Source organism: Elephas maximus, chromosome 7, assembly GCF_024166365.1.
Source record: "Elephas maximus indicus isolate mEleMax1 chromosome 7, mEleMax1 primary haplotype, whole genome shotgun sequence".
NCBI classification, from domain to species: Eukaryota; Metazoa; Chordata; class Mammalia; order Proboscidea; family Elephantidae; genus Elephas; species Elephas maximus.
Window position 1 is genome coordinate 72360881 of NC_064825.1, and position 26457 is coordinate 72387337.

Genomic DNA, 26457 nt, shown 5'->3' on the forward strand with positions numbered 1-26457 from the left:
TGAGGCACACAAGGGGCTGGCCCAGGGTGGGAAAGAAGCTCCCACTTCAGTTACCCACCAACTCATTGAACCTAACTTTGTCCTCAAGCTTGCAGCTCCCTTTCATCACCTCAGTCTCCACCTTACCCAGCACATCCCCAGTCTGTGCCCCTCAAGAACAAGCCCTTCCACCCCTCCAGGAAGGACACCGCTGGCTATGCCCTCAGTGGGGGCAGCGGCGGGGTGGGCGGGCGGTCTGGCTGAAGGGCTTAATTTCTGTGAAACATATTCCCCCTCATTTTCTGCTACAGCTTTTTCTGAACCCCAAACACAAAGCCCTCAAGTGTTAGAAAAGTCAGGTCAAAGTTTCCTCATCAAGGTCCCCACACCGCCCCCATCCCCAGCTGGTTTCTCTGCCACTCACACAGAAGACTGAAGGTCCCAAGGGAATGGCAGGATCTTGGCAATTCAACCAGGAAGGGCTGCAGAAAGCCCTCCACCCCAACACCTGGAGGTGATCCCGATGCCAGGTGCTCTGCTCAGCTCATCTGAGAAGAAGGCTCAGAGGGGGAAAGCAACTGCTTCTCACACCTACCCTGACCCTCTGAGCCTTCCTCAGCTTCCAACCAGGCAGCCAAGAGCTCTGGAGAGTTTACAGTTACCAGCTACAGGCAACCGGAGAAGTGGCCCAGAAAAGAGGTCCCTCCAGCCCTGCACCCGCCCCAACCATGCCCGAAGGGGGCACCCTGAGCTGTTGTTCCCTCTTCTCCCCAGGGCAAGGTCTGCAGGAGGCAGCAAGGACCCCACACCCCACACCTCTGTCCCCAGCATTTTCCCTGGAAGAGGGTATACTTTGTTTCAAACCAGATCTGCCCTGGCATCACCAAAGCTGGAGACAGGATTCTGGCCGAGCCAGGAACATGGAAGGTCATGGCACCCCACTGCAGTCCCCTGGAAGAGGGTGAAAGGCTACAGACTTTCAAGGCTATATATTTTTTAGTTAGATGGCCTAAGATCAAATGGGGGCTCTGCCGTTAAGTAGCTATTAAACTTGGGCGAGTCATTCACCACTCTAAGCTTGTTTTCTCACCTGTAAATTGCAGGCAGTAATACCTACCTCAGGGGCCCTGGCAGTGCAGTGGTTAAAGCATTCAGCTGCTAATCAAAAAGTCAGTGGTTCAAACCCACCAGCTGCTCACAGGAGAAAGACCTGGCATAACGGGTTTGGTTTGATTCTGGTTTAATACCTACCTCATTGGCTGTTGTGAGGTAATATGAGTAGGGCACCTGTCAAAGGTCTGGCACACAGGGGACACTTAATAAATATGTCTTTGGTGGGACTGACCAAAATGCACCAGGTACAAAGTATCCTTCCAACCTAGGGGGCTCATCTTCCAGCACTATATCAGACAATATTCTGTTCTGATCCATAGGGTTTTCACTGGCTAATTAGGCACTCAAAAATACAGAGGCCACAACAACGAACTGGAGCATACCAACAATCATGAAGATGGCGCAGGACTAGGTAATGTTTCGTTCTGTTGTACACGGAGTTCCCAGAAGTCAAAGATGGCTCAACGGCAACTAACAAGAAAGCACCCACCCCAGACACCACTCATTCCAGAAGGGGAGCAAATGGGGAAAGAGTAGGGTAACTTCTACATTGTCCTTTTTTCCCAAAATAGGAGGCAGCTGGGGGTGGGTGGGGGCAATAGGGCCCTGAGCCCCCAACACAGCGTGTCCAGGGCCTCAGGCAAGGAGGCAGCCCTCTGGCTTTGGCAGACATGACTGAGCTATGTGATAGCTACGTGGTACACAGACTGCCTAGCTTCAAGTCCCATCTTTACCTTTGCTAGCTATGTGACCCTGGGCAAGATACTTAACCTAAGTTTTCTCTTCTCTAAATGGGCGTGATTACAGTACCCACCTCATGGGATTGTTGTGAGATCATCTCTATAAAGAACCTCTGAGGCAGGCCCGATATGCAATAAGAGCCCAACATTTGTGAACTGTGGCTATCATCTCCATGCACAGGCCTCTCTTCTCGCAAACTCAACTCCCACCCGTGGTTATAGGCGCCTTGCTGGGGTCCCCAGGCAGCCTCCCTTGAACCTCTGTTTTTAAGAATCTCTCACATACCATGGTCTGCCCCATGCCCAGGAGCAAAAGGAAAAACCACAGCGCCCAAGATGTAGGGCTTGGCCATCGGCACCTTGGAAATTAGGTGGCACTGAGGGGGTTTCTAAACTTAAGGCTGCATTGTCAGGGGCCACTCTCTAGTGAATCCCACCTTCTACTGACACAATTTGTGCCAAACCATCCAGGGAAGCTGGTCCACAAATCTCAGCTTCCCTTCTCTGGTCGTCCTAACACCAGCTGCTCCACACAGCCCTTCTCACCACCAGCCACCAAAGGCTGGGTCAGTGGTAACAGCCAAAAATGCAAGGGTCCACACGACTCCATGAGCTTCACCATCAGCCACCCAAGGCTGGGTCAACAGATACTGACCACAAGCTCAGAGTCCACCTGACTCCATCTACTTCAGATCAGCCAGCCCCACTACTCCCTTTGGGTCTGATAATTCATTGCAACAGCTCACAAAACTGCCTGTTACAAGGAAAAAGGATATAAACACAAAGGAGAGGTCTGGGAGGGGTTTTCAGCACAGAGCTCCAATGTCCCCAGGGGATATGCTTTACCATCCCAAGAGCAGCGAAGGTACAAGAGAAGCAACTATATACTTGCTCCTCCCCAGGAGAATCAAAGAACGAACCCAAACCCAGGGAAAGGGGGTAATGAGGAGCAGGGGCAGCTACTGTGACCCCTGGGGACAGTCACCCAGGTCTCTCTTAGTTTCAGCTTCTCCATTCCCTGGCCGGGAACCATGCATCATCAAGAGACAAGGCCTTGTGCACTGTGCAGTCCTCCTGGAGGGGGGTTACACTTCTCTGTGGCCGACTCACCTGGGCAGCTCTGCTCCTGGGATGAGGTGGCAAAAATAGCAAAGCAGAGAAGCAAGCCCCTGGCTAAATGGCTGTACTTGGTATTTTCCAGATTTCAGCATCTTTTATTTTTAGAGGTAGGTGTTCCAGTTCGGTTGACGTATCTACAGGTTCCTTGTACCTTGCTTAATTTAGGACCTTTTTTTTTTTTTTGGTGGTGGGTCAGGAGGTAAATACAGCTTCTCCCAGCCACCCCCAGATTCTAAGCCATAAATTTAACTCCAAAGAAACCTGTCTGCCCTACTTCATGATTCCAACTTTGAGAGAAAAAACATTACCTGCTTCTGAATCCGAGAGCCCTGGCAATGGAGAGCCCAGAGAGGTGTGCCCTGGGTCACAGGGCACTAGGCTGCAGTACCAGAGGTGTCATCAGCTGACTGGGGAGAGAGGACGAAAGGGGAACAAGTGGACGGAACTTGCAGCCTAAATCTTGATAACTGTTTCCCCTGGGGGGCCTGGAGAGTTATTTGTACAGCTGGTCAGAATGCCAGGGTGTGGCCACAGGTGTCCCGTTCTAGCAGCCCTAATGCCCCGCAGCAGGTGCTCCTAGGGATAGGGACAGCCTGGCATCTGATCGGCAGTTGTGCCACATTTGGACAAAAGAATTAAGTGCCTGTCCCTGTTCCCTAGCCTCCAGCCTCCCACCCTTGCTTCCTCCTAGAGCTGTACACCAACCCCAGGAAATGGCCTTTCCCTTGTGCCCTAGGATGTCCTGCAAGCTATCAGGTGTGACTTAGATGCCCAGGGGTTACAGCAAAGGGCACTGGCCATAGCAGCAGCTAGGAGAGTTTTACCTCTGCTTCCCGTCAAGCTGACAAGATTCGCAGCAAAAAGCATGAGGACAGACTGCAAGGGTGGGGGCCTACCTGCTACTGAAAGCCAGAGCACCTAAAAATGGAGGCCCCAGCCAGGTGTGCCCTCTCTCACTTGGTGCTGGTTGCAGCAGCGGAGCATTGTCAGATGCCTGGGGGAGGCCAGGGGTCTCTGAAGTGGGACACACTCATCCCTAGAGTGCTCAAGATGACCCATTGCAGTTCAGGAAGAAAATGTTAGAATATCTAGTTAGGTTTACTTTATAACAGTTTAAATATGTGTGTGTGTGTGTGTGTCTTGCAGGTATGGCAGTTTGAATATATAATTCATAAATAAATATACATATATTTGGGTGCATGTTAATTTATTAATGAAATATACAAAAAATCTAAAGACCCTCTATCTTAAACCAGTCACTCCTTTGTTGCTGTTTTCCCTTGACTTTTTTCTAAATTTTATCTATTTTGCTGTTGTTGAGAATATACACAGCAAAACATACACCAATTCAACAGTTTCTACATGTACAATTTTATGACACGGATTACATTCTTCCAGTTGTGCAGCCATTCTCACCCTCCTTTTCAGGGTTGTTCCTCCCTCATTAACATAAACTCGCTGCCCCCTAAGGTTCCCATCTAAATCTTTAGAGTTGCTGTTGTCACTTTGATCCCACATAGGTAGTTCTTAAAAAAGCACAATGCTCAGGGGCAGGGGTCTGGGGACCATGGTATCAGTGGACATCTAAGTCAATTGGCATAATAAAATCTAATAAGAAAACATTCTGCATCCCACTTTGAAGAGTGGCGTCTGGGGCATTAAACGCTAGCAAGCAGCCATCTAAGGTGCATCAATTGGTCTCAACCCATGTGGATCAAAGAAGAATGAAGAACACCAAGGTTACAAGGTAATTCTGAGCCCAAGAGACAGAAGGGGCTACATGAACTAGAGACTACATCATCCTGAGACCAGAAGAACTAGATGGTGCTGGGCCACAACCGATGACTGCCCTGACAGGGAGCACAACAGAGAACCCCTGAGGAAGCAGGAGAGCAGTGGGATGCAGACCCCAAGTTCTCATAAGACCAGACTTAATGGTCTGACTGAGACTGGAAGGACCCCAGTGGTCATGGCCCCCAGACCTTCTGTTGCCCCAGGACAGGAATCATTCCCCAAGCCAACTCTTCAGACATGGATTGGACTGGATAATGGGATGGAGAGGGATGCTGGTGAGGAGTGAGCTTCTTCGATCAGGTGGACACTTGAGACTATGTTGGCATCTCCTGCCTGGAGGGGAGATGAGAGGGTAGAGGGAATTAGAAGCTGGCGAAATAGACATAAAAAGAGAGAGTGGAGGGAGAGGGCAGGCTGTCTCATTAGGGGGAGAGTAATTGGGAGTATGTAGCAAGGTGTATATAAGTTTTTGTGTGAGAGACTGACTTGATTTGTAAACTTTCACTTAAAGCACAATAAAAATTATTAAAAAAAAAAAAGCACAATGCTCAAAGCAGACCTTTTTTACTAGTTAAGCTATCGTTTGGTTTTAAGAATACTTCAGGAGATATTTTTGGTTTAAGGTTTAAAGGTTATCCAAGGGCAATAGTTTGAGGGATTCATCCACCCTCCCTGGCTCCAGAAAGTCTAGAGTCCATGAGATTTTGACATTCCATTCTGTACTTTCCCCCTTTTGATTAGAATTCTTCTACGGAATCTTTGATCAAAATGTACAGTAATGGTAGCTGGGCACCATCCAGTTCTTCTGATCTCGTGGCAAAGGGGGCAGTTGTTCATGGAGGCAATTAGCCACACATTCCATAACCTCCTCCTATTCTTGACTCTCCTCCCTCTGTTGATCCAGATAAATAAAGACCAATTGTAGTGCCTTGGGTGGCCGCTTGCAAGCTTTTAAGACCCCAGGCACTACACAATGAACTAGGAAGTAGAACAGAAGTGCTAAACATGTTATTAGGCCAATTGACTGGGATGTCCCGTGAAACCATGACCCTAAACCTCTAAACTAAGGAACCAAATCCCTTGAGGTGTTTGGTTGTACATAAGCAGCCTCAGTAGCTATTTTTTTTTTTTGTCATTGTTGTAAATATAACTATCACACACAACTTTTACCAATTCAATTTTTTATAGGTATACAACTTATTGACAATTACAATAATTGGCTCTGCAACCCTACCCTTAATCCATGCACTTTTCCATCACTGTTAACCCCCCTTTTTCCCCTCTCTCCTGCCCCTGGTAACCACTAATAAACTTTGGTCTATACATTTGCTTTTTCTGGTCTTTTTATATTAGTGAGATCATACAATATTTGCCCTTCTGTGATTGATTCACTTATTTCACTCAGCATAATGTCTTCAAGCTCCATCCATATTGTGGCATGTATCAAGGCTTCATTTCTCATACTGACTAGTATTCCATTGTATGTATATACCATATTTTGTTCATCCATTCCTCTGTTGTTGGGCGTTTAGGTTGTTTCCACCTTTAAGCTATTGTGAATAGTGCTGCAACGAACATTGGTGTGCAAGTCTCTCTTTGAGTCTCCGCTTTCAAATCTTTTGGGTAGATACCTAGGAGTGGAACTGCTGGGTCATATGGTAGTTCTATTTTTAGTTTTTTCCTCCTGGTTTTTTATGAATTATACCAACAACAATGATAATGACAACCAAGGGGAAATAAACTCATAAAACCCATCACCTTAACCCCTCAGCGCCCAACACTTCTCTATTCCCAACTCATCTTTACAGTGCTCCTACTCCTGGGGAAGTAGGAGACAACTGTCAGTAGGGAGAAGCAGGAGGGAGTGAGAACAGCCACCGACCCCACCCCACCCAGCTCAAGGCCCAGAGATGGGAGGTTTGTGGCCTAGAGGTTAAGAGCTCAGCTTTGGAATTAGAGATACCTGATTCCACACAGGGCTTCAAACTGGTTCATTCTGGTTTGAACCCCTGTTGAGAATTTGCATTTTTAACAAGGTCCCAGGAAGTTATACATAAGGATCACCTGGGAACCTTGTTAAAATGTAGATTCTGATTCAGTAATCTAGGGTAGAAATGCAAATTCTCAGCAGGGAATGAGCCAGTTCGAAGTCCTGATTCCACACATCCGTGTGTGAGCAGCGGCATCACCGTTAGCTTCTGTGCCAAGTTAGTTTGCCTCTCTTGGCCTCAATTTTCTCTTGTGTACAATAGCAATGATAATAATGCTAGCACCTACTTCACATCATGGCTTGGAGGAGTTAAGAGAGGTAGTCCATGTACAAGCACTTACAGCAATGCCTGCTGGGCATATACCAGTTCTTTTAATAAAACAGGGAGGAATGAGGACGTGCAAAAAAGGAAGAGAAGGAAAACCCTGGATGGAGCTGGAGGGAGTGAGGTCAGATTCAGGGGTAGGATCAGAGGGCTGTGTGTGGGGGTGTGTGGGGGTGTGTGTGGGGGGGTGTGGGTGTGTGTGTTCATGCCACAAAAGTTATAAGCAACCACCCCATGCATTCCACAAACACCCACAGAGCAACCTCAAGTGTCAGGCACCTTATGGAATGTAGGTAGAAGTTGGCCAGAGAGTCCACCCTGTTGGAACCCAATGCTGAGTGCCATACTGTGAACCAGGAGCTCACCAGGTCAAAAAGGGAGCGCCAGGTCAGCAAGGAACATGGACGTCTGGAGTCTCTAGTCAGAATGTGAAAGTAAAATTGGGAGTTTAAACTAGAGAGAGCTGACAGAGATCCAGGGCCTCTAACAAAAGGTGCCAATCTCTCACAGTAACCCACACCATCCAGAATCCAAGAGAAGACTTTGTTTTGGTTTCCCTAAGTTTTCCACTCAGAGATTTTTTCTTTAACCTCTTTTCCAGAGCAAACTCTTCAGAAGGACTTTGTCATCTCAGACACAAGTGCTACTCCCTACTTTTATTCCTTCTGTCAGCTCCACCCTTGCTCTGGCCAGGAGGGTTTTATTGCTGCCATATGCCTAGAGTGTCTGTCTGCATCAGGAATTTGGCCTCCCTTTACGGCCTCAACCACCTTCACTGGGCTATCCCACTGCATGAAGAGCTACCCTGGCTTTGCAGCTTCACAGAGTGGTGAAATGCCTTCCTGGTTCATCTACAAATGGGCTGCACATTACTTTTCAGGGACAGGGAGCCAGGCATCAGGGCCTCCTGGAAAGGCCGTCGGTGACGCAAGGCTATTGAAACCCTCCCAGTCAGCATAAAGTCGCTTATTCCAACAGAATCACTGAAATCATTCCAGGATGCACATGCTCTCGATGTCCTATTTTTTAAATTCCCTACCTTGTTTTTTTTTAATTGGCTTTTAAACTTCAACTCAACAACTCACCAAGTACATTATTAACTGGCAAACACTTTTGCAGCTTTGCTGTTTAAAGTTTAGAAAAGAACATTCCCATTAAAAGGTAATTTCCCCAATGGCATCCAGAAAACTCAGGGGGCATTCCATTAGGGCAAACCTCAACTAGCACTCCTCTCCCCATGGGATTATCCCAAACTGGCTTCTGTTCTCCTAAGCAGAGATAGAAAAATCTGGGCACTTCAAATCCACCCTCCACCAGGTATCTGAGGTCTGCGTAGTGCTGGCTAAGGACAAGCACTAAAGGGGCACTGAGCGTGTGACTCCCTGCCAGGCTGGAGAAGGGAAGGGAGAGAACAGATCTGCTTAGTGCATGAGGCCTTCTGCTCCTCAGGTGCAGGCCCATCACAAGCAGTGAACTTCCTGTAGGTTGCCACAGCGTGGGCATAAGTTACCTCTTGCCAGGCAGCCCTGGGCCTCACTGGCACCCTGTGTTCAGGAGACAGCAGCCCACCAGCTTTTACTTCTGTCTCACCTCCCTTATTACCTCTCCGTTACCAACACATGGAGCCCTGGTGGTGCCGAGGTTAAGAGCTCGGCTGCTAACCAAAAGGTCGGCAGTTCGAATCCACTAGCCACTCCAAGGAAATGCTATGGGGCAGTTCTACTCTGTCCTACAGGGTCGCTATGAGTTAGAATCTACTCAACAGCAACAGGTTTGGTTTACCAACATATACGTGCTCTCCAAACTTGGTCCCTTTGCTGTGACAAGCCAGGGGCCCAAAATGAGCTCCAGATAAGCAACTGTGTGGTTATCTCCACATACCAGAATGATCTGGGCACCTCTATTAGACATGCAGACTTGCCAGCTTCCTGTCTCAACCTCACCCCTCACCAGCTAACCTCAGCCTTAGACTCTGGACCTGCTACTCAGGAAGAGGGGCCCATTCAAAGATGAGGATGTCATTCTCTGCCCAGCCCTCCCCAACCTCTCTTAGAGTGGAATGGGGACTCAGAACTAATGGGAAAGGGGAAGAAAAAGATGAAGAGAGAGAGGAAGGAATGGAGGGAGGGAAGGATAGAGGGAAAGGGAGAGAGATAACAGAGCCATTCAGCCCAAGTCAAAACCAAAAGTCCAACAGAGTGCAGGCAGAGAATAGAGAGCTACTGGACTCTACCCACAGGAAGTCATTGGTGTCAAAAAGGGAGGGGCTACATAAAGCAGTTTGATAAACCACGTTGAAGTGGGAAGCCCTGATCAGCAGAGGCCTGCCTCCCTTTCCTCCCAGATAAATGCAAGGGACACTGTTCCCAGACTCTGATCTAGACACAAAGACACACACACAGCACACAGGAGGCTTCCTTCCCTCAGACCCACTGAGTCACATGACAAAGGTCACCCTCCAGCCCCACTTCTGCCCAACTAACAGGCAAGCCCATGCCTAAGTCAGACCTCCTCTCAGCCATCATCTGTGGACTCAGGGCCTTCCAGGGCAAGGCTCCCCCACTGCCCACTGTTCTCCAGGGGTCCTCTGGATGCTGCTGCCCAGCTCTGTTTCTGCCAGGCCTCTGAGGTGGTTCAGCCTGTACCCACTCCAGATTTATGCAACTTTCTGCCAGAAAATGCTACAAGCCCGCCTGCCCCCTCTGAAGGGCTGCTTTGTGTTTCTTGCTTGCAAAGGAAGAAAACTGTTTTTGCAGCTGAACATGACAGTTTGGAGTCTTCAATAGAGCAATGGGGGCCAAAAACCACTCTAGCACGCCCATCCCCCCCCCCCCAAGAATGCCTGCTTACTGGGGCTGGCACAATCCACCTCCAAGGCTCACAGGGACTTCTAATCCCCTGCTTGCCACCCTACACTACTAGAGACTTCTCAGGAACCTCCTAGTGCCTGACAGTCTTCAGAAATGGATTTACTACCACTTTCTCTCGTATGCCTCCCATACCCACCTATGTCAAGAAGTTCTTAATGTCTAACCTAGATCCTTCCTACTTCAAGTTAAGGCCCTTTGAGTCCTCAGTAGAGACACAAAATGACTGACGTCATTCCAGTTGACCTTCAACATACCATGAACCCGTAAGGCTGACCTCAGGGGCCATGCAAAGGAAACTGTACGGGTTTCTAGGCAGGAACGGTGGGGGAGAGGCAGAAGAAGATTCTGGTTCTTTTGATGCAGCTGACTGCTGTTGCACTTCCCTCCTCCTCTCTCTCCATGCCCCTCCCCCCACAATCATTAAATGCCAATCACATCCTATCACCTGACAGCAGAGTACACCGAGCTGAGAGCAAGAACCAGCAAGCCAAATGACAGAATTAGGACTAAATGATCTCAGCAGGCTGATTCTCTGGACCCAATACAGTCAAATGAAATCTAACAGGGATAAGCTTAAAGACCTACTACATTCGAGTCCAAAATCTCCCAGCAGAAGCAGTACAGGAGCAGAGAAACAAGGCTGAGCAGTAGCACCTGATGTGATGGCCCAAACATTTATTTTTATTTTAGGTTGCATTAATAGACACTTCTGGGTTATTAATAGAAGTATAATTTTGAGAAACTGAGAAATGGCGGTCCTACTCTCTTTTGAGCTGGCCAGACACCACCTGGCACACTGTGTTCAATTCTATATATCACAATATAATAGACATGTGTTGCTTACATTCTTCCCTTCTTTTGAGGAAGCTGTATTTCCCCCTTACTGTCATGTGGTGACTGTCAGCCACGATGCCCCACTCCCAGTGGTAAGCCCGCGATCCAAGCAAGCCCGATCAGAATATTCCTTGAGAATCAATATATATATCCTGGGAGAGTGAGCATCTCTCTTCCTTGACAAGGGGTTAGCAAAACTGAAAGATGGGAGAAAGAGGAGAGCCTTTAAAATGTCCTTGGAGCACTAGGTTCCAACAGAGCTAACCAGGTCAAAACTAGCCTTGAAGTTTGCAGTTACTGGAATTGCTATACAGTAAAACCTGTGAAAGCTGGAACCTGTATAAGGCAGAAACCTCTCAGAGAAGGAAAACTCAAATATTTTTCACTAATAGAGAGTGATAGAAAAGTGGTAAGACCACACCCTCTCAAAGGTGGAAAACCTGTGAGACCCAGAAAAAACATGGTGGTCCCGTAGAGTTCTGGATCTCACAGGTTTCATCGTATTTCCTTTTCTGTTTAAGCTAGTTTGAGTTGGGTTTCTGTCACTTCCAATCTGAAGAGTTGACTAACACACACATTTTAAGAGGATCACTGATAAAGCAGAATGTGTCCAGAGTGGTGTCACAGACAGTGAGTAAACTAAAGACCTTGTTTCATGAGAGAACAAGGATGATTTAGCTCAGTAAAGGGAACGCTTAGAGCCAAATGGGAGCCTCTTCAAATACTTCAAGGGAAAAGAGTTGTTCTCTGTGGGGAGAGAGGGCAGATCCAAGACATCTATTGGAGGTTACAGAAAGGGGAATTTCTGGGAAGTCTGCAAAATACAAAAAAAAAAAAATCCAAATTAATCTGATTAAATCTGGATTAAAGCAATTCCCTTTCTTATCCTAATGTAGTTTCTTATCTTGAGAAACTGCAACTTCTATAAGCCTCAGCTTCTGGGCTAGCAAAGTATTTTGTGTGGGCCTCTATTCTAGGGTCCCTTCCATTCAGAGGCTCAGCCCAGCTGCTTGTGGGCCAGCCACCACCGCCCCCACCTGGTGCAGGGGCTGTGCTCACTGACTGCCTCCCTCCAGCCCTTCAGTGGCCCTGCCCTTGCTGGGGGCTTCACAGGCTGGAACAGATCCTAGGCTGTAGTCATACCATGGGGGTGATGGGCCAGATCCTAAAGGTTCAGAGGAAAGCCCCTGGAACTTCTCAGGATATTTGAACTTCTCTAGTGAGTGACATCTTGTCCCCCACCACCTGGAGCTTCAGAGATAAGCACTGGGAATGAGCCTCTGAACCTTGGGCAAGTGAGAAGATGAAGATCCCTATCCCAGCCAAAGCCTCTGTGAACTCTTGATTTGGGGGCTTCACTGGCCCACAGAGAAAAGGAGGATGCCCCTCTTGGCTTGACTTGTTTGAAACATTTTCCTTATTCCATTTTTAATCTTCCACACTATACCCTTTCTCCTCCAGGGCCATCTCCCACCCCAGGTAGAAACCAGGCTAGAAAGGCTGGCTCAATCAGGGAGAATAACCAGCCTGTGGGGCAGGAGTGCTGAGGTGCAGAGGCTTACAGGAATGTGCTGCAGGGCCTGGGAATTCCCCCAACCTCTCTGAGGCCCTATTTAACTCATCTGTAAATTCAGGGGTTGGACTAGATGAGGTTGGAAACCCCTACCCCTCTAAGCCTCTAAGTGAGCTCTGTCTCAGAGCCTGCTCTTCAAGAACTCCTCTCTGCAGAGGGAAGCAATGCTTTCATTCTGGTGGACCAATCAGGCTATGGAGCAAATCATTTCCTTAGGGCAATGAAGACGCTTCTCCTGTCACTTTTTTCTCTCATGACATCTACTTTCAACGTCAGACCCGAGGTGGGGGATCAGTCTGTTTTGCTCACCAACATGTGCCTGGCTTGAGAGCCGTTGTAAGCACGCAATAAAAAATTGTTGAATGAATGCATGCACGAGTGCCAACCATTCATTAAGCCAGGCATCTGGAGTGGTTACACACTCCAGAATGGAAGGCACACAGCCATCTGCTTTGTTCTACTGTCACGACCATCACATTGTCCAAGTCTAAGAAGACCTATGATTTCCCCAGTCCACCACCACTCCACTTATCTTGCAGATGGGTAAGCATTCTAGGTAGGGCAACTCCTCTTCTCTCCCTCTGCCACTCCACATATTATACCAGGGCCAGATTAATTACCCTAAAACTGCTCCTCTACCCATGTCAACTCTGTTCAAAAGCTTTTGATGGCTCTTTATCACCCAAAGAATCAGGTAAAACTCCTGGTCCGGTATACAAGGTCTCCCAAACAACCAGCCTCCTTCCCTTTCCAATCAGGTTCCGACTCCTCACCTACAAGGAACCCCCACTTCAGCCCAGACCTGTCATCTTTACAATGTCACTCACACTCCTCTTCTCCTTCCCAGCCCATATCAGTGCTACTAGTTGTTCCTCTTCAGACCTTTTCTACCTCCTGTTTTCTTTGCCCCTATTTATAGCTCATCTCCCCTGCTGTATCTCTTCAGATAAGAACATGAGACTTCATCCAGACGGCCTAATAGACAAGGGTGGTGCCATCCTGACCTCTTTCTCTGTATCCCTTCAGTGTCCAGCACCTTGCTGTATATTTAGAAAACCCACTGCTGTTGAGTCAATTTGACTCATAGCGACCCTACAGGACAGAGTAGAACTGCCCCATAGGGTTTCCAAGGAGCAGCTGGTGAATTTGAACTGCCAACCTTCGGGTTAGCAGCCAAGCTCTTTAACCACTGTGCCACCAAGGCCCCTGCTGCATACAAAGCAGGTGTGAAATAAGTACCTGACTAATTAACTCCCTTCCTGCTCCAACTCAGCATCTCCCACCCCTCACCCACCACTCGAAGGCCAAACCCACACAGGCAGCAGTGACTACCTGTCTGGACCATGGCCCAGTCCCTGCTCCAGGATCGTTGGCAGCGAGAGTAAAGGTCCAACCTGTGGCCAAAGCTTGGCTCTACCAATTCCTAGCTGGGCAACCATGGAGCCTGGGAATCCTTATCTATAAAACGAGGTCGAGTATTTCCTTCATCTTCAGGCTGCTGTGAAGACGAAACAAGATAATGTAAGGTGCCCAGCAGTAGACGTAAGGCAAAGTTTACCCCTCCCCTCTTTGTCACCCCAACAAAAACATACTGGCTCGGATGTTGTGTATAGAAACCGGTTGGACAGCAGGCACACCTCATCCCCCCTCACCTCGACTTGGCTGCCTGAATCCTCCCCAAGGCAGAGGAAACAAAGCCTGAATTTACTTCTGCTCATCCAAGCCAGGAGGTCTCTGGGAGAGGTCTTTGTTAATGCAACTTTCAACTTTCCTTTAAAAGCTTCTTTATGTTCCAGACACACCGCTTCTGTTTGTAAGAGGGAGGGAGAATCAGCCTACAGCTTAATATCATTTAATGCTGATAACAAGGCCTTTGTTCACATCCCTCCGTTAAATTCTGCAGTAATTAGCGGCCACCTACTCCTGTTGCTTGAGGGAAACAAGGGAGGCAAGCACAAGACACGGTCCTTGTTCACAGAGGCCCAGACACAAAAGTTATCAAGTAACATAAGACAGAAAGTCACACAACAAAAGAAAGAGGTGTAGTGTAGCAGGGTCTGAGCAAACCCAACTGGATGGGCATTAGAATCATGGAGAATAATGCCAAAGTGGTAGCTGGCTCCATGCTGCGTGGATGATTTTCATTTCTTAATTTGATATCTGTATATATCATTTGATATATGTATATTCTCACTGTGTTCAGAAGAATTGATCTGCAGCATCATTTAATGACTGCATGAGTGCAATGACACTCCAGACCAGGCTACAGGTATGTCTCCCAGTCACCTGCAGCCTCACCTCAGCCTTTCTCTCACCATTACTCAGCCAGCCAAGTGCAAACCACCCCCAGGGTAGAAACACCATTTCTCCCCAAGAGCTGCTAAGATAAGACAGAGGGAGATAAGGAGCTGTGATAACTTGGCTCCTGAGCTGCAGAGAGAAAATGAACGAATGAGGAGGAGTGGGCCACCAGATCCCCACAGATTTCAGAGTGGAAAATGTTCAATTAAAATGCATTCTGCTGGAGCCCAGCAGCGGCATTTCAACAGAGCCACCATTGTCTGAGTCTGAGCTGCTGCTGCCCACAGCCCAGCAAGCGGCAACGAAACAGGCTGTCGTCATGGAGCTGGAATGTGGGGTCCTAGCCCTCCCCGATGGCACCAGAACAACGTTCTGTTTACCCACGTTGCCCCTATTTAAAAACAAAACAAAAAGTACCACTCCACCCTCGGCCCTTCAGCATCCAAGACGCTGGGGAAGGACAGGCGGTGGTGGGAGGACACACCATATGCCAGCAGGGAGAGGCGGGTCTGCCGGTAGAGCCCCAACAGTCCGGTGAGGCTGCCAAAGACAGACCTCCTCCCAGAGGCTGGGAAAGTACTTTTGGGAATACATAAAAATCAGATACAAGTAGCTATGTACATTCGGCATGAAGAGAAGCTGTCAAGCCCTGGGAGGGCCCCAGGCCCCTTCAGAAAATCTTTATGCCCAAAGAGTTTGGAATGTTTGGCCAAGGGCTCAGAGACCAGTTCGCTGTTAATGAGGACTCACCGCATAAATCAGAAACCCTGCAGGGCAGAGACAGGCCTATGTGTCCAGCCAGCTCTCAGACAGAGGCAGGGTGAGGCTAGCCCTGGCTACAGCACCTGACCCCCACTCCAACCCAGGAAAGGGGAGCCCCAGAGGCAGGGCCTGGACACAGGCTTGCCCAGTGCTGAGCTCAGAAACAGCCATGTCCAGGGTGACTGGCACATTCAAGGTGCTGACTTGTCCCTGCTCCGCTCTGCAGAGGTCCCAAGGACAGGTTTAATCAGTAACCCCAGGACACAGCAGGAAGGAGAGTTAGTGGTGCTTGAAAATCCATTTATGAGTTCTAGGAGAATATGAAACCCATAGTACCTGGGCCCCCAAACAATCCAGTTTTCAAAACCCATTCTCCTAGGTAGCCTTCTGACCACAAGTCCACAATCCTTGACATGGCACAGGCAGCCCTTCACATTCTGGCTCTGGCCTATCTCTCAGGCATCATCTTCCCCCTACACACAGATATACACACAAACACACACACACTCCCTATCACTCCAGCGATACCAAACTACCTAGAATTTCTGGATTCAGTGGAGCCCAGGTGGCGCAGTGGCTAAGAGTTTGGCTGCTAACCAAAATGTTGGCAGTTGGAATCCACCAGCTGCTCCTTAGAAATCCTATAGGGCAGTTCTTCTCCATCCTATAAGGTCGCTATGAGTCAGAATCAACTTGACAGCAACCAATTTAGTGGTTCGTTCAGTGGCAGAATTCTCATCTTGCATGTGGGAGACCCGAGTCTGATTCCCAACCAATCCACCTCATACATAGCCACCACCCGTCTATCAGCAGAGGCTTTTGTGTTGCTATAATGCTGAACAGGATTCAGCAGACCTTCCAGGATAAGACAGACTAGGAAGAAAGGCCTGGTGACCTACATCCAATCATGGGATGGTGCAGGACTGGGCAGTGTTTCACGGGTTCTCCCCGAGTTGGGGGTTGACTCATGGCAGCTGACAACTGTACACTATTTTAAGATACTGCCTTACCTTCTGCCTCAAAAATCTTTCTTTCCTCTTCGAACTGGCTAACTCTTCACCCCAAGCTTCCCTTGGCCTCCCCTACCAGTTGATCACTCTGAGTAACAGAGCAAGAACTGAACAGAGTCTCTGAGGAAACGTTTCACTAAGGGAGACAGGGCAAGGGATAAAGTGGAGGTGGGGGCTGGCGGGAATTATAGCTGACACCCTCTATTTCAGAACTAAAAGCAGTGGAAGATGTCAGAGCAAACAGATTTCACTCAACCTAATACAGGACTTCCTAACAATGAGGAAGTGACAATTACAGGGGGACGGGGCTAGCTTACTGGCTGGCAAGATCCTCCCCTTATCCACAGTCACAAAGCAGAGGCAGTTTGGGCTGCCGAAGGTATCCCTATACTGGGTGGGTGGGTAATTCATTTCAGAGACCAGATTGGGGACTCAAGACCTTTCCATAGAGGCCTGAGCTCTGGGGGTGAGGCAGGGAGGAGAGATACTCGTGGTGATGTTCTGGGAGGTGGGGACAGCTCTGGGGACACAGCCTCTCCTGGCCTGTGTGGTTTATTGGTACTTTATAATCTCCAGCTCCAGCTCCCCACTCTGGGTTTGAGGGGAAGGGAGATAAGACTCTTCTGCCTTCTCTCTTGTGCCACTACTACCACTGCCACCATCACCACTGCCAGCCACCACTGCTACCGTCACCACCAGTGCCACCATCATGCCTGACCATAGCTTCTGAGCAGAAGATAAAGAAACAGCCAAAGAATGATACACCTCCTTTCTCCTCATCCTCAAGTCCAAGACCCATCACACTCCTTCTTGGGGAGAAAGCATCCTGGATGCTGAAGCTCCCAAGAGGGCAGATGGCATGGGGCTCAGGCCACACTTACAGATGATAATAATAGTATCATCAAGAACAAAACTACCATTTTTTTTAAAGCAAAACTACAATTTAATGAAGACTTTCTACATGCCGGGCACTGTGCTAAGCATGGTACATAGTCTTTGATCAGTCTACTCTCCACATAACAATCAAAATTATCTTAGAAAACAAAAGGCAGATCATATCACTCCTCTGCTCAAATCCTTCAACAGGTTCTCATCTCAAGGTGAAAGCCAAAGTCCTTTCAAAGGCCTGCAATACCCCCCAACCCAGCTCCCACACACACCCCTCGGCTCCTGCTCCCTTGGCTCCCATCACTCCGGTCTCCTTGCTGTTCCTTGAACAAGCCACGCACACTCCAGCCTCAGGACTTTTGAATTTGCTCTTCCCTCTTCACGGAATGTTCTGCCCAGTGGCATCACTAGGGGGTCATGAGTGGGAGGGTGTGCAGAGCACACCGGTGACACTGTCAGAGGGGGTCATACCAAAATGACTATCTATGAATTTTTGTTTCAGCAGAAGTTTATTATTTTTTCTATATATATCCCTGTAGTTAGTTATAACAACAAAAACATTTTTTGTAAGCCCAGCCTACCTGTGTAGATATACCTACAAGGCTAAAACTCTATGCTAATTTACTTATTGAACCTTTTAATGTGCTCCAGTCAGAGCTGCCATTATCACCCAATCACAGTGACGCTTCCAATCACATGGTTTCATCTGGATGCACTACAAAAATGTGCTGTTGTTTTCGTTGCTGCCAGTGTTTTTATAGCTGCCGATTTTGTCAGATTTTCTGGTGTTTTAGCCACAATATTGGGGTAATTAGTATTTGTTAACCTCTACCAATAACTTTTTTGAGAATGAAGTAGTAATTAAAGTAAAAGAAGGAGAAAAATAAAAAACATTAGTACAAAAAATATTACTAAGGATTCTGTGTGGTCTGGTACGGGAAGAAATCCATGGTGGGGGGGGTGACACCATGAATTACCACACTGTGTGACACCAACCCTAATGATGCCACTGGTTCTGCCCCCAGATGTCTACAGGCTTGATTAAATTCCTACTCAAATGTCATTTCTTCAGAGGGGCTTCTCTGAACATTTTAGTCCCCCATCCCACCCACTCCTCCGGCACTCCCATCCCCTTTCCCTGTTTATTTCTATCTCATGGATCACCCTTTGATACTATATATTTTAACCATTTTGTTTCTTATCTTTTTCTCCCACCAAAATGTAAGCTCCATGAAGGCAAGGACTTTTTGCTAAAAGGTTTTGTTCACTATCTCCTCCTCAGCATCTAGAACAATGCCTGGCACATAGTAGGAACTCAATGATATCCAGCCAATGAATGAATGAATGATCCCACAAGGTAGCTGCTCTTACTAGCTCCTGATTTCAGAAGAGAAAACTGAAGCTCAGAAAAGCTGATCCACTCGTCCAAGGTCACACAGCTATCAAGAGACAAAAATGGGATTAAAATCCAGGCCTGTCTGATGACCCTCTTAACTGCGGTGCATGTTCTTTGACCAAAAGGAACAGTCTGGGCATCCTACGCCACCAGTGTTTCGACTACCAGTGTACTAGACACTTCCTCACCCTGTCTGCACGTTCTTCTTTCTGAGCTTCTCAAGACAAATGTCTCTGTCTCATTCATCTATGAATGCCCAGCACCTGGCTCAGGGCTGGCACATAGCAGGTGCCCACAAGCCGTTCATGAATAAATCAACCCAGTTCTAGGCACCCAAGTCTGTCCTTATATTTGGACTTCTTTAAACACTTTTCCACATGTTGCTTCATTTTACTGAATATGCAAATGGGCAGAAATTTTGAGTACACACAAGTGAACAAGAAATGGGGCCTGCCTTGAAGGAATTTACAATCAGGTGAAGGAGAGAGAGAACGTGTAAACAGAAAAAGGTGTAATATGAAGCAGATCATGTGAGCAGCACACATGCAGCCAGGAGGAAAGGGAGGAGGGAGCTCTCTGGGGGTGGGGAAAGCTGCACAAAAGCAGGTAGACATTCTCTAGAGGCTAGTTAAAGAGGGGAGAGGAAGGTGGAAAGCCTGTTCGTTCATTCATTCAACATTAACTTTGAAGTTTTTCTGTGCCGGACACTGTGCTGAGCACTGGGGATACAGAGATGAATTAACAAAAACATGAGGAGGATTCAGTCTAATGGGTGTCGTGAATTGAATTGTGTCCCCCCAAAATATGTGTCAACTTGGTTAGGCCATGATTTCCAGTATTGTGCAGTTGTCCTCCATTTTTTGATTTCCCTGTGTGTTATAAATCATAATGTCTGCCACTGGTTAAAGAGGATTAGGGTGGGATGTAACACCCTTGCTCAGGTCACATCCCTGAGCCAATGTAAAGGGAATTTCCCTGGGGTGTGGCCTGCACCACCTTTTATCTTACAAGAGATAAAAGGGAAGCAAGCAGAGAGTTGGGGACCTCATACCACCTAGAAAGCAGTGCTGGGAGCAGAGCTTGTCTTTTGGACCCTGGGTTCCTGTGCTGAGAGGCTCCTAGTCCAGGGGAAGATTGACTAGACGGACCTTCCTCCAGAGCTGACAGACAGAGAAAGCCTTTCCCTGGAGCTGATGCCCTGATTTGGACTTCTAGCCTACTAGACTGTGAGAAAATAAATTTCTCTTTGTTAAAGCTATCCACTTGTGGTATTTCTATTACAGCAGCACTAGATGACTAAGACAATGGGGGTGAGAAACATATATAAAAACTAATGTGATCTGTGGCAAGAGAAGATGCTAGGATGTAGTAGGCTCCATGAGCACAGACATCTTCATTTTGTTAACTGTTATACTCCCCAGCCCTTACAGCAATGTCAGACTCATAAAAGCTTCTTATTACATACAGAAAGGAAAAAAGGAAGGGAAGGAGGGAGAAAGAAAGGAAGGGAGAGAGCCAGGGAGGGAGGGAGGAAGGAAGGAAGAAAGATTAAGTCATCTTTTAGCAAAATATCAGGTTAGTTCATAAAGTAATAAATATCACCCTAGAGCACTATGCTCTTTTAAAAATCCCATCTATATGAAACCAAATGGTCAACCAATAAAGTATAGATGAGAAGGTTGAAAGGCTGGGAGACTAGGTTAATGGGAAGGGAACGACTAGAACCGAAATAATGAGAATGTTGATACAATGTGATGACTATAGCCAGTATCACTGAACAACATGTGCAGAGATTGTTGAATGAGAACCTGCTTTGCTGTATATGCTTTCACCAAAAAAAAAACAATAAAATATGATTTAAAAAAAAAAAAAGAATGGAAGGAAGGAGGGAAGGACAAATGGACAAATGCAGCAATGAAGGGATGTCACGAAGCCTTGGTGGGGAGTGGTCAGGGAAGGCGTCCTATGTCTGAGTCTTAAAGGATGCATAGGAGTTATCTGGATGGAAAAGGGTATTCCCAGTGACAGGAACTGCAAGCGCAAAGGCACAGAAGACAATGAAGTTTGTAGGAATGCTACTGGCAGTACAGTGTTGCTGTTGTGTGTTCAGGACCAAGGTGAGTGGTGCGATTTAACAGGACTAGACCACAAGAAGAGAACCCCCAGGTTGGGAACACCTCAGAAAACCCTCATCAGGAGGCACATGAGGTATCTTTGAACCCCCAAAAGGAGGAGAGGACCAAGGCAGGACAACTAGTCAGTACCAGCTGTGCCAGTCCAGGTGTGAGCTGGTAAAGGCAGGGCCTTTGGTGGGCACAAGAGAAAGGCAATGTGCAGAAACTCCTTACCAATCCCAGCTGCCAGACCCCATTGCAGAAGGGAGATGTCCAAGACTTGTGAGCATGTGAGACAAAAACAGCCCCACCAGGGCCCTCCTGGAGATGCCAGGAAACTGCCTGGGGAGGAGAGCTGGCAGGACCAAGTCACACCTTGCACAGACACCACAGCAGAGACACTGGTGACTGGTTGGAGGTAAGGAGAAAGTCAGGGGAGAGGGCCCAGAAAAACAGCTCACTACTTATTTCACTTCCACTTTTAATCGCACCAGAAGATGGGAGAAGGCACCCTGGCCCAGGAGTGGAGAGACCTGGCTCAAATCCCAGCTGTTCCTGTTGACCTGAGTGACCCTGGGCAGGTTACCTCATCCCTGGGGCTCAGCTTCCCTATCTATAAACTGGAGCTGCCACCATGAGCCCCACCCTACTCCACCCAAATGGCGATCTGGAAAGACTCCAACCAGATAAGTGCCAGGTCTGCCTGGCTTTATAAAGTACCTACTGTGTGCTCATGATTGTATAGGGAGACAAGACAGGAAAAGGGCAGGTCCAGATCCCCCCACCCACCCACCCACCAATTCCTATCAATTCAGACTCATGGTGACCCCATGTGTGCAGAGTAGAACTGTGCTCCATAGGGTTTTCAAGACTGTGAACTTTAGGAAGCAGATCACCAGGCCCTTCTTCCAAGGCACCTCTGGATGGGTTTGAATCACTTACCTTTTGGTTAGTTGAGCTTTACCCCAGGGACGCATGGCCCAGGCCCAGAAAAGGTTTTAACAAGGGGGTCTGAGCAGGCCATGAGGGACACCAGGAGGGCATTCTCAGGCACATTCTCCAGCCAGTCTGACTGTTTGGTCCAGCCCAGGGAGGGGCGAGAGGAAGTGGTGACCTGTTTTATAATCCATCAAATTAATTGCCCCAAATGGGAAATTTACAGGCCTCCTACAGCCTCCTGTATATCCCATAATCTCCCACAGCCCTAATCTGAGAAAGAATGTGTGGGCTGTAATCTTTTCAGTCCACTAGTTCTCCAGGGTAATTCCTTGTTAAACCTCAGTCCCCACCAGTGGTTATCCCCAGTCCAAAGCCCCCCAACTAGTGGCAGCCAGGGCCTGACCCCACCCACCTCCACCCACCAGAAGCCAGCCCAGCTGACCTTGGCCTAGACTCTGGCCTTGAAAAAGAGACCTGTCCAACCAGCCCCTTTGGTAAACACAACTTTTGCTCCCTCCTCCTCTTCCTCCTTAAGATAGAACAGCCTGCCAGGAGGCAGAATCAGGAAAAGTAGCTTCTGGGCAGACTCAACAGCGGCTCACCACACAGCACGGTGAAAACAGCCCTGGATGAGATGTTGGGCCTTGGTTCTAATCTCAGCTCACCCCATACCTGCTGGAGGATTTTAGGAAGCTACCTTCCCATCCCTGGGCCTCACCTTCATCTGAGAAATGAAGGGAATGTAAATCAGCCTCCTAGGAACTTCTCGCCCTGCCCCTTTACGACCCAGGTTTCACCAGCAAACACTGCAGTAACCTGGATCTGCTTCAACTACCCAAGAGCTGCAAACCCTATGGCCGGGAAGAGCCTTCCAGCTGGAAAGAGACACCCTTACCTCTCAAGGATACTCCCTGCTCCACGCCAGTATTTTATGGCCTCCCTCCATGCCATTTCCACCTACACACGCCCTTGCACTCCTCCAGGCCTCGCTTCTGTTGTGTGCTTTGCCTTCTTCTTGCTAAATGCTTTCTTTGTCAAGGTCCACCCAATTCAAATGCTGCTTCCTCCACAAAGGCTTCCTGGATCCCTCCTTCCTCAACACTTGTCCCAGTCTCTCCTGCCACCTCCATTCAAGTGACCTTGAAGCGGAGAACTCACCACATCACAAAATATTTCAGAGAACTCTGCAAGAACCTGGAGTCAAAACCCATTTCATTCTCTAAAACAGCTGGCACCTAACAGGTCCTCCATCAACACTGGGTGAAGTTCCCTAGACACTGTCCTGACAGCCAGGATTCTTGAAGTTGATTTCATTCCTGGTAGCCAGAAATGCCTCTGCTAATGACCAATGTTTGTCTCTCCCTCTTCTTGACAAAGTGCTCTCCCACTGACTACCTCATTTAATCCTCACAATAGCCCTGCAGGAAAGGGAATGATATGATCCCTTATTAAAGAGAGGGCAAATGTCTTGCCCAAGGTCACATAGGTGTAAGGGGCTGAGTCAGGATTCAAACCCAGCTCTTCTAATTCTGATTCTAAACCTGTGTTCTCCCCCACCATACCCAGATGCACACGTGACCCTGGAGCCTGCTGAGATCTGGGCTTAGAGACACAAATCTAAATCCTCTACTCAGGAGCCACCCAAGAGCCATACCAGAACAGCAAAGGGATAGCCAAAAGCCAGGGGATTCTCAGCAGGAGAGTCAGGGCATTTACAGGTATCCCCCGCTTTCTGAAAGTTTGCTTTACACAACTTCACTTTTATGAAAGACGTATGTTAATTAGTACCTGTTTCCACTAACTAAAAGAAATTCAGACAGGATTTTCACTTTTGTGAAAAAAGCAAAAATCGTGGTCAGCATTTGTTTTGCACACACCCCAAGCAGCTCCTTCCCCGGAAACTACACTCAGCATCTCCACATCAAGGCGCCACAGCTCTGAACTGTGAGTGTGAACATCATAACATTCCTGTTTTTCCTACATGTTAGTGTTATTTGGTTTGATTTGGTAGGTTATTTTGGGGGTCTGGGAGTGCTCAAAAAGTTTTCCCATATAAATTAATGGTAATTGCTTCTTGCTTTGTGCCATTTTGGCTTACGAAAAGTTTCATACAAATGCTCTACTTTCGGATAGTGGGGGAAATCTATACTCCAAACTCTCCACTGCTCCATCCCATTCTTGATTACCTCTAGTGACAGTAAACTCGCCACATTCAGAGATATTTCAGAAAGCTCTGTGGTAAACCTGGAGCCAAAACCTGTCTCACTAAAGCTTTTCCAAAGAATAAGACTCTTCTATGAGACAATCTTTCAGATGTTTGCAGCCAGCCCTCATGTACCTACGGGTCTCCTCTTTCCCACATGAGACACCCCAAGTTCCTTCAGCTGTTCCTCAGGAAACAAGGTTTCTACTGCCCCATCACAGTCACTCCCTTGGGAGGGCTCCAGGTTGGCCACGTCTCTCTTAAAAAGGTGATCCCAGAATGGGTACCAGTACTCTAGCTGTGATCACCCCAGAGCAACAAAGCACCATCACCTCCCTTTTTGTGAGCACTATATTCCCATTAATGCAACCGAAAATAACATCAGCATGCTGGGTAGTCACATCATCCTGTTGACTCCTATGGAGCGCACGGTCAATAAACACCTTTGCCCAGAGCTGCATCTCCCAGAGGGCTCTGGCCACGCATGGGCATGAACAAAACTCATCCTCCTCAGCAGGGTAGAGGAGGAAGTGGGGGAACTTTGGAGACCTAGACCTGCCACTTATTTACTGAATGACCCCTTGGGGAAATTATTCACCCTCTCTGAGTTTCAATTTCCTCAGCTAGAAAACGGGGAAAATGTTTACCTCAACAGGCTGCTTTCAGGAACACCTAGCCCAAACCAACAACTCGCCCAAGACCAAAGCTAGTAAGTGGTTTGGTTGGGACAAGATTTGAGCCTGACTGTGCCCGACTCGACAGCACTGGCACTGGGTGGGTGCCAACCCAAAGCTTTGTGCCCTTAAGTACCACGCTGCAGCCCCACCCTGTTTTCTGGCCCCACTGCCCTTTTATGCTGAACGGTAATCTTTGGTTTGTCTATCTCCTCACACTGAACTGTGAACTCCTTGAAGACATCCTTCTCTTTGTAGCCTCAAAACCTAGCATGATGCCATCTGGCACATAGTAGGAGTAACAAATGCTGATAAACAAATGATTATATGAACAAGTTACTTAAACTGACTTCAAAAAAAACAGGCAGCTCTTTTGCCTTCTCTGAGTAGCTCTAATCCCACCAGCATGGGCTGGGTAGCAAGAAACATTTATTTCATAAAGGCTTATAGTACTAAACCATGCCAGCACTATCCCCCCTCAAATAGGGAGGCCCATTTCATAGTCCCTGATTCTTTCCTGGGCTCCTCCCCTACCCAGGACATAGCAATGGCCTGCCTTCCCTAACCACAAAACCTCCAAGGCTGGTGAGGTTCACTCTGAGCTGCTCCTGGAGCCAGCCATGACTGTGTGTACTCAGATGGGCATTGGCTCAGATGGTCCCTGGTGACTTTGAGATGGCAAAGGCCCACTGGGAAAGGCTGATGCCAGAAGTTTCTCCAGCCCCAGCTCTCTGGGGCTTCATTAGAAATACCCCCTCTCTGTTCTCAAGTAATTAATAATACATACAAAAAAGAAAGACATACCTGTTCATTGTCATTAGACTATCTCAAAACCACCCAAGCCAAACCTGATACAGCACTCATGTCTCACTGTCTGTGCCACCGCTCAATGCTGTGCAGCCCAAATACTACCAGACCTTCATGGCCTCGTTGTGAGTTCTTTCTTATAGCCTTTTACAATTATTCCTAAGGCTCTGGAGTCAGCAAGCCCCTCAGTTCCATCATTTAAGTATGATCAAGTTATTTCGTTCCTCCGAGCCTTAACTTCCCCATCCTACCAAGCAGGATACATGATTATCAATTTCAAGGTTGTAACACAGCTAAATGAGATAACTACATAAACACTGTGGCTAGGTACTACACACAATAAGTATTCCTTCAATGTTAGTTTCTTTCCTTCTGGTCTACTACTAGGGCATTGAACCGGTTCATTCCGGTTTGACCCCCTGCTGAGAATTTTCTTTTCTAGCCCAGAGATACTGAATCAGAATCTACATTTTAATAAGATCCCCAGCTGATTCTTATGTACACGTAAGAATCAGCTGGGGATCTGTTTTTAATGTATAAAAAAACACCTGTAGACCTTGTTAAACTATAGATTCTGATACAGTATCTCTGGGGTAGAAATGCAAATTCTCACAGGGGGTTAAACCAGAATGGCTCTGCTTTGAACTGGAACTGGTTCTTCCCGGCTCAGTCACAGCCAAGGAAGCAAAATCGCAACAGACTCAAATTTTTAAAGTGTGGGTGAGCTGAAACAATAACCAGAAGAGGAAAAATTATGGCTCGAAGCCCTGCTAGAAACTTAATCTCTCTCTTAGAAAACAAGAGCAGTGTGTACATTGTTTAGTAACCAAATCTCTTGACCAGCAGAGTGGGAAATAGCAATGCCCAGCTCAAAGATGGCAGCCGACCATGCTGCTTTGAATGTGTATCTCACTCCACAGTCCTGGCAGTAATCCAATCTCCCACATCAGACTCTTTCAAGTCTCCCATTTCAGGGCTTTGCCTCATAATTTTTCCTGTTTCAATTATTGTTCCTGTTGATCCAAA

The 26457-nt window shown here is 47.7% G+C and overlaps 1 protein-coding gene across 5 annotated transcripts in view; it reads right to left on the reverse strand.

Moving 5' to 3' along the window:
• Nucleotides 1-26457, reverse strand: part of PLEKHA7 (pleckstrin homology domain containing A7) — a 236738-nt gene that overhangs the window by 191025 nt on the left and 19256 nt on the right. The window contains exons 1-2 of one of the 5 annotated variants that reach the window (XM_049890557.1): nt 22190-22206; nt 21751-21922 (exon numbers count right to left, since the gene is read on the reverse strand). The exons of 3 other annotated variants lie outside the window; for them this stretch is intronic. In XM_049890557.1, coding sequence (XP_049746514.1) covers nt 21751-21785 — 35 coding nt within the window. In that variant the 5' untranslated portion in view covers nt 21786-21922; nt 22190-22206. Of the gene's footprint in view, nt 1-21750; nt 21923-22189; nt 22207-22642; nt 25883-26457 lie in introns of those variants that run through there. One more of the 5 variants, XM_049890556.1, reaches the window with a different exon arrangement.